General features: G+C 38.5%; 1 protein-coding gene across 1 annotated transcript in view; it reads right to left on the bottom strand.

The window, feature by feature from the left end:
- Nucleotides 1-8,920, bottom strand: part of cpne5b (copine Vb) — a 114,258-nt gene that overhangs the window by 40,659 nt on the left and 64,679 nt on the right. The window contains exon 7 of the mRNA XM_020593095.1: nucleotides 3,845-3,908. Coding sequence (XP_020448751.1) covers nucleotides 3,845-3,908 — 64 coding nt within the window. The remainder of the gene's footprint in view (nucleotides 1-3,844; nucleotides 3,909-8,920) is intronic.

Genomic DNA, 8,920 nt, shown 5'->3' with positions numbered 1-8,920 from the left:
GCAGGCGTACTGTTTGCCTCACCGAGTAACTTTTTTACTGGGTTTTATGGTTAATCTGCAGCCTAAACACGTTACAGAACTACATTTTATACATTATCCAGATTATGGCAAGGCAGAGCATATAATCAGAAAGCATTTTATTTGCGATATATAGAGGGACAGCGACACACTATTTGCATCGCATACAGTTTGTGAGGATTACACGATCCACCGAGAGGCACAGCAAAGTGCTGCCTCATCGCGCATCTCCTCCATGTATTTGAACGGGACATACGGAAATTCTGCTATTCTTTATTGAAAAAAATTCCTTCAACATCGGATTCGAATGGCAAAAGGGCCTACAACACACACCAGCCGACAAATATTAACATTTATTATATTTTATGGTTATCTTTCTTTTCTTTTCAAGATTGACCTCCCCTGACCGCACGTCACTGGTGTTCACGTTTTTGCTATCTCCTGTCCATAACATACAGTATTAGACACTACTACACAAAAGTTTTGAGTACCTCCTGAAGGAATTTAAACTAAACAGGGTTGTTTAATGCAGTTCCCCTTCAAACTAGTAAAACACTACAGTACTTTCCAAAAAATTAGATAAACAAAAACTGCACACCACTCTCTGCATCACAAAGAAGGTTGGTATTAGGCAGAGTTTCTACAAAGAGCAAGCACCAGAGTTAGCCAGTCTGCAGTATACGGTGGGTCTGACTGAAAACAATGTGCAGACATGATACAGTTTCATCAGGACAGTTTATGAATGGACTGTTTTCTTACTGCAGGGTATGTAAACATAAAAACATCTCGCATCACTTCTTCTGAGACTACACCATGAATGGAAACTGCTGAATAATGTCACTTCATGAATGCCAAATGCATGTTAACCTCTCAACCTGCCCAGACCTACAGACAGGTCCATCATTACAAACTCGTGTTGTGCCGACAAGCATTTTGCAAAACCCACTGAACTTTAATTGAAATTCTAGTCGAGATCCCAGTGTTTCCCAAAAGAACATGCGTCAGGCTGAATTGCAGGGAAATGTGTAAAATTATACACTAGAAATCTTAGATTTGAATATTTTACTCAATGTGAGGATCACATAGCTACAGCAATGTTTTGGAACAAAGGAGGATACAGAATATGTTTTTGCCATTAAGGCTGGGTATAAAAGCTTAATCTCTGTTGAGGGTAAAGATCCTTAGAATGTGCAGTAGACCTTCCCTAAAGACGTCGGCAGAGCCCCAAATCCATCCATCTCTGCAATAGTCATAGCTAGAGGTGAAATTTTTAAGAACAGCCGCCTCTAAGACATGGTGAAGAAGATAAGCATGGCTGGGTCTCCATTAGCAGCTTCATGTTTCCTGACTTTGTCCAGATGTAAAAGTTTGTAGACAAGAGGTGATACAGTTACAGTATATTTTACAGTAATTAAACAAATACTTTCAGGTCACTCTCAGGTGTGGCTATAGTAGGACTCCAAGCTTAGATGCTAACTGAGCCTAGAAGGTGCTAAGCAGTGATGTGCAGATCAATCCTGAAATGCTGTTACTACCAATCCTAACGTTTCCTGTTCTAGAATGGATTCCTATGTTAATAGATCAATATCTGTGGGGGTTGACATTTCTGAGCGATGTTTCCTTGACTCGTGTACCTTTGCGTGTCCAAGAGAATACTTCCGGCACTCATAACTGTGAGTTAAACATTAATAAGGAAATGAATTTAGCTGACATTGCCTATCTCGTCAAATGAAATAGACTATTCCCTTATACTCACAATGAATTTTACATAATGCAAGATATATAATTAAATGAACATATTAAATGAACATATAATCACAATTTGGCTCCCACAATATCTAAAATAAGTAGGCTAATTTGGGGGAAATCAATATTTTGTCTTCAACAGGGGACACAGTAGAAAGTAACTACATTATCAGCAATCTAAATAATACCAGGTTGATAATACTATTGTACATTCCGCCTGTCACTGTCATATGCAAACTATGAGCTTCTGAGAATCGCAAGGAAACAAACCGCTAGCCTACAGTTTTTCATTAAAAGAGCAGATGTCATTTGCTGCTGCTGGGAGAAAGGATGTAAATAACCAAGACAGCATGTAAAGGGTGGCATCATTTGTTATTAGTAAAAGCAGCCAGCTTTTAAATAAGTGATATCACTAATCACCAGTCCGTTTATTCAGACAATCTTTAAATCTTCAGTAATCGATTTGGCCACATGAGCACCAAATCAAACACTGACATTATCACCATAAAAGTTTATTTGACTATCTCGTTAGCTAGCCTGTTCACATGTCCAGCAGACACACCAACATTGGCATTCATTTAGATTTGCATTATTAATGTAGGTCCAATATGTACACTCTTTTAACTCTGGTTTTTGGTCTCCACCAGCTGTCTGACTCTTTAGCAGCTAAATACTGTACTGCTTTGTAGTACTGTGCTCCATGTAGTTGCTAATCCTGTCATCCCGCTGTTGGCCTGGTAGCATACAGTTCCAGATTTTTGGCCAATAATAGCAGAGCACCAAAACAGTAAAGTTGTGAGCTGTAAAATCAAACAATAAGCTAAAAGATGTAAAGCTCTGTACAACTTGAGGAGGACAGCATATTGGTACAAAGCTGTGAGGTTGTTATTATGATTGGCCCCTTTAACATGCAAGTAGTGATGTGGTCCATAGTTAATATAAGAATATTGATTATAACCCCTTTGATAACTACAATAGTCTGTCTCCATCGCTGCCTTGCCATCCATCTCATTTCATATTCTAATCTATGCAGCTAACAAATGCAACAAGGCTTTCGTTGTTAATATGGTTGTGTTTCTACTATGTAAATGAGTATCACAACACGTTGTGAACAAGTCTGTGGATGTGCATGTTTGCGCATATGTGTTTATATATACAGTAAATACAAGATTGTATGTGAATGTGTATGCTTTTCTGTGTGTGTCCTACAGGCTTACAGGGGTGTCAAGGTCAGGCAGGGCTGCGTTTTAATTAACCAACACATGGTCTCGTGCTATCAACAGCCAAGCTGTATTTATATAAGACAGCTGATACACACTGGATGTGATATAACCCCCCCATTGATTCACTTCACTGTCTTTGTATCTGTTTTTGTTTGTCTGGCTCACTCCCTTTCTCTCTTCCACACACACAAAGCTCTATTCATCTCTATCTTATCACTGCACATTTGCACTTTCATTTTCATTGTACCATTTTTCTTTTTCCCTTGCTCCCTCTCTGTGTCCCTCTTTGTGCCACTTGCTCTGTCTTGCTTTTTGGTATCCTCTTCTAATCTGTGCTATGGGTGCCCAGTGAAGCATCCGCAGCTGTTCGCTGAGGGAACAGTCAGCACTCACCCCATCATGTTCCTGGGCCATGTCATTAGACTACGGAGCACTCTGCAGTGTGAGAGCAGCGGCCCCGTCTGTTATAGTCTGAAAAGGGTGTGTGTGTGTGTGTGTGTGTGTGTGTGTGTGTGTGTTTGGTTGTGTGGTAGGTAGACAGACAGACAGACAGATGCAACAGATCTCTTGAATTCAGACTGATTAGTAGCAGGCTTTAGACAAAATGACAGTGGAATACACTGCGGTATGAACGAACACAGATTTGATTGTTCTGGGATCTTTTCTCCAAGTGGACTAAATGAAGTCAACAGGATGTTTCCTTTGTCTGTGGCTGATTACCTACATTTTTATTGCCCATTCAAACTCCCATTCTGCTCAGTCCACTTTATGCACAAATTCTGTTCATCTAGGCTTTGCTGAACGAAGTTTGCTTGCTAATGTGTGCTTGGCAGGGGGGATTATTGTGGCTTACTCACTCGACAATTGCTCAGCTCCTCTGCAGACAGGATGATAGTGCCACATTTCTTCCCTGGGATCCCTCTGTGGAGGAAGGACAGAAAAGAGCAAAGTTTTTAAAGAAATGAAAGGCGAAAAATCGACAAGACAACTTGTATTTGTCCACTCTGGGCTCTTCATTTGTCAGTGAAGAACACTGAGAACTGAGGCATGTTGATTTATTTATTTTTTTTTAAACTGTGAACAAATCCTCCTGATTATACCCAGCAAAAAAAACGTCTCTTTTAAATCTCATGCCAATTTTTTTTATGTAATTAAACTTTTTAATATTAGACAAAAGAGGCATGAGCTAGACTGACCCAACCCCAAAGGAGTTTAACTATAACTTTCTGTTGCATATTGTAAACCTCTTTCCATGATGGCTTATAACTACCACAGTGTAACTTGGTATATCTCATATTGCCAACTGCCATATTCGGAGAGATTTATAGCCACTATGATTGCAAAGTTTTGCCAGTTTTTGACAGTGGAGCAAAGGTCAACTATCATGACAAATCTTTCTTTTGTGATAAATGCAGTTAATGAGTCTTCTAAGGAGAGGAATCATAAAGTTGCAGTAACAATAAATCCATCATTGTTGGAAGCTGTTCAAAGCACAGGAGGAAAGGTGTTTAATCACAACTGAGATAGATGATCTGACCTCAACCTTAGTTTATGAGCACATTACATCAGCTTCTAGTCCCTTCAATTATATTTTCTTTACTTTTAGATTTTACAGTGTATCATTTCACTGAGGCCAGAACCGAATGTTTTTTGTTTGTTTTGTCCCTTACATTCTCATTTGACTAAACACTCTTCTATTGTTTTGTGCACAATAGGGAATATACTTGTCTTTATGTCTTGGCATGTGTGTGCCCATGTGTAGGTATTTAAAATACTGGCAGCCTGTCAAATCACACCGAGTCTCTTCTGGTCAAGGTGACTCAACCTGGTATTGAATTGTAATGCCCAGGAAATAGAATTTGTGTATTAGGATATTAGAAGTTGTAAATGGATGGACGATTTTTTTTTAAATGATATGGTGTTAAAAAAAATTACTGCAATTACAACCTGCATGTTATTTCTTACTGTAAATCTATATTACGGTATCATTCTGACTTAATTCTGATTGGAAATTACTTTTAGGATTGTCAGGAATAAGACACCATATTACTCCAACTCTCTTCGCCCTCCAATACAGAGCCTCCTTCTTAGCTATAGAATTGAATGCTTCGTTTGGTCTACAAAGCACTAAATTGACATTATAGAATTAATATAAATGCTGTGAATGAATGAAAGATCCCCTGACTTGGTATCTTAAATTGTGTCAAATTTTGCTGTTGGTTCCTGTGTTTGTGTGCGCTTGGTTGCCCCTGTGTACAATTTCTCCCAGGTCATTAATGAGCTCAGCTGAGGACAGTTGTTTGCCACAGTAAGCATACTGTGTTTTATTACTTTTAAAGGGTTCTGTTGGGCAACATCATGGTAGTAGGTGGCCTTTAGGGGCTTTCATTCATAGTCCAAAGAGGTAAAGTAAACAGGAGACTCGGAAGTGCACTTGTCTAACTCTGGTTTCAGACCCCATACACAAGAGCAAATGGTTTGTGCACTTTGTCATACATAGGTTTCACATTTACAAATTGTCTACAAAGCAGACAATGAGCTACAGTAAGAAGCTAAGGTACATTTTTCAACATGGTATCCCAGTTTCTGCTACAGTATGTTTGACATTTGTTACTCAAAGCCTGTATGGAGAGAAGAGTTACACAACCCTGGGTATTCTGAAGTACACAAAATTAAAATTTCAACCACTATTTACTACAGTCAAATAGCCACCATTAAACTTTTATAACTCATCCAGGTCAGAATCACACTGGATATGCACTATGCTGAAGTATATGGCAAAACCTGAGGAAAGTAGTGTTGTAAGTGGAGCTATAGCTCACACGAGAGCCCAATAGAGCCCACCCACTGTGGTTGCTTTTGCTGAGATGGAAATCATCACCAGCATCCAAATGGGATACATCCCATTAACTCTGTTGGTGACGGGAGCTTGGTCTCCGAAAAAAATTATGCACATAAACTCATAACAATCTGAGCAAATATATTTTATAAGAATAGCATTCAGATTACATTTTTTTTAATCAAAATTCCAGGAGGAAGCATTTATATTAAATATGGAACTGTTCGCTGCCAATGGACTGTATAATGTTAATACATATTTTAGTTTTTCTACAATATCTATTACTGACAACTAAAGCATAATCGTTTGTATGGTTTTGTTTAGGCAACTTACGGCACTTCATTAAGTTTAAGGAGAAATCAGAGACTTGGTTAAATATTAAAACTGTCAGTGTTGACTTGATGCATGACACGGGCTCCATCAACTTCTAAAACATTTAAATAAAGCCATGATGTTTCCCTAGCCATAACCAGGAGTTTAGCAGTCTTAAGAGGCCAGTATTCTCTATCAGAACTGCTTATCAGGTGTTAAAATAGCTTCAGAACCCTGCTACCCCCGTGTGTTTTCAAACTCAGATCAGTGTGGCTGCGCCCAACCTTTTCTGTTACTTTCCAAAACTGATAAGGCGATATTCACGTCCATTTTATGCTGTGATTAGCCAGCTGTGCAGATGTGAGAAAGAAGCCAAGAACTATACTTTTCTCTCTTTTTTGTTTACACAGTTATTTTCTTCACACAATTATTTGTCTATTACAGTAACTATTTATTATTTTTCATGTGAACAATTTGAGTGCAGCACTGTGAAAGTCTTCCAGCAGAAACAGTCTGAAAATGTTTGCAGTTATCCCTGTGTTTAAATAATATTACAGCTGGACCATCTTTATTATAGCCATCATTTCATGCTTCCTTCAATTGTGGATCAGCTATAAATACTTGTTTTCCGATGTGGTCAATCAATATATTGCATGAACCATCTAAAACTCATCATGCCCAGTCATCCAGCCCAACGCCTTCTTTTCGTCTTTGTAGAATATGAATGCCTAAATTCTTGATCTGTAAAAAATGTTTATACTAAATGTAACCCAGGCAGTCATTTTGTTTCTTCTTAACCATGTTTGGTAAAGCAGGATTACAAAAACATAGTGCATAGACATCCCACATGATTTGCAAGGTGCAGTAGTTGATGTATCCATAAGTAAGATACTATTGGCACTTCAGCAACAGAGTTGCAACTACAGATAAGATTTACATTGCACTTATAGTAATGGTGGTATTTCCAGTTTTCCTCAAAGGGTTGATGGACTTGACTTGATGGATAGTTTTGCACACAACACGCTAAGGTCAACAGATTGGATAAAGTGCTCTCCAGCTGTGTGTATAAGTGCTTTCTGCTCTTTGTCCAGAGATGTGTATGTGTTTTAAGAGATAAATGGAGACCTTTGATCCACACAGTTAAAGATTGCCATCGATCTCCAAGTGGGGAAACCATCCTGGTCGTTTGGGTGAGTGATGCAAAAACTATGAGTGTTTTTCTCATCAAAAAACATACACACGCATGGACACTTGGCACACTGTCAGCCACTGGCTCAAAAATGTACTTGCTTTCAAAAGACAAATGACTCTATAGTGTATCTACAAACCTGTCTGCTCATTCTCTCCTTCACCTCCTGTAACTGAATCAATTCCTTCTCAGGTCTTCCTAGAAATAGCCTGTTATCTTAAGACCACTGAAAAGCTCCAGTCAACAGACAAAAGACTTTGGGTTACACAAGTGAGACTGACAAGCTGTGGCTACACACTAGCTGCAAAGCAAAGCAGCTATAGAAACAAACAGGAGGACCAGGCGTTCATAACCCTGTGTTTTGTGGTCTTCAGTTGTCTGAAAAATAGTTTTACTTTTCACAAGTTTTATTTGAAGAACATGTTTCACACTATAATAAGTTACCAGAATATTTGATCACTTTTGTCTACTGAGTAATTGCTTTCAGTTTATCTACAGGTATAACTGTGTAAGCAACAATTCTCATCATTTGTTCTCTGTATCAAAGGTTGTAAACAGCCATATTTGTAAATACAATATTCATAATTCTCCTCCTGGATAATTTACAGGAAGGAGAACAAATCAGTTGGTGTTAAAGTGGAATCTGTTTCCTGCTGGATTTGATCCCTCTCATGTGTCTGTGCATGTCAAAAATCTCACCCATCTTGTTTCTTAAAAAATTATTGGAAGAAGAGAAACACTGGCAAATGAGATCCCATTTGCACCTTGCCATTGATTTGCAACAGCAAAAAGAAATGACTCCGACTGAGACTTGATTTATAATTTGTTTCAGCTGCAGAAGAGAAGACCTCCTGTGGGGGCCACACAAGATATTGCTCCCTCGTATTACTGTAAACATGATTCAGTAATCTAATAAATGTGTCACGCTGACAGTAAGTTTTATTCTTTGACTTGCACCTGGCCAAATTAAAAAGATATTCTTGCAATAACTTAGGGTGCCTGAAAAGAAGGAACTTTTTGTCATGTTATTAGAAACAGTGAAGAGCCAAAGCAGTGGTGCATGCATAATATAACCTGCCTATTAACACAATACTTTAAAGACCCATTGGGTGCACACATATAACCTGCCTATTAACACAATACTTCAAAGACCCATTGGGTGCACACAGGAGTGTCTCTGGACATCCGATATCAAACAAAGGAGGACAGACTGGCACACACACTGACATAATGAGTACCCTAACCTTAACCATCACAATTGAATGCCTAACCACAACCCTTTCCTAACTGTAATGTAAAGCTGACCTTAATCCTAAAGTGTCTGAAATTCAGACTGATCCTTACAAAGTTTGTTGGTCCTGGTTTAGCAAAAAGTATCTGTACAGATGATACATCCGTCACTATAAATAATAATACAATCGAAAGGAACATGAGTTCCATGTTTTTGAAGCCCATAGCTGAAAAGGAAATTATAGAGATAGTGAACAAATGTGGAAACAAAACATCCAGTGATAGTGATGGTATCACCATGACAACTGTCAAATGGGTAATTGAGGGGATATGTAAACCATTAACCCATATTTTTAACATGTC

Source organism: Monopterus albus, unplaced genomic scaffold (genome assembly GCF_001952655.1).
Source record: "Monopterus albus unplaced genomic scaffold, M_albus_1.0 scaffold18.1, whole genome shotgun sequence".
NCBI lineage: Eukaryota > Metazoa > Chordata > Actinopteri > Synbranchiformes > Synbranchidae > Monopterus > Monopterus albus.
The sequence above is the reverse complement of the archived record's forward strand: the minus strand, read 5'-3'. Positions and strand labels throughout refer to the sequence as shown.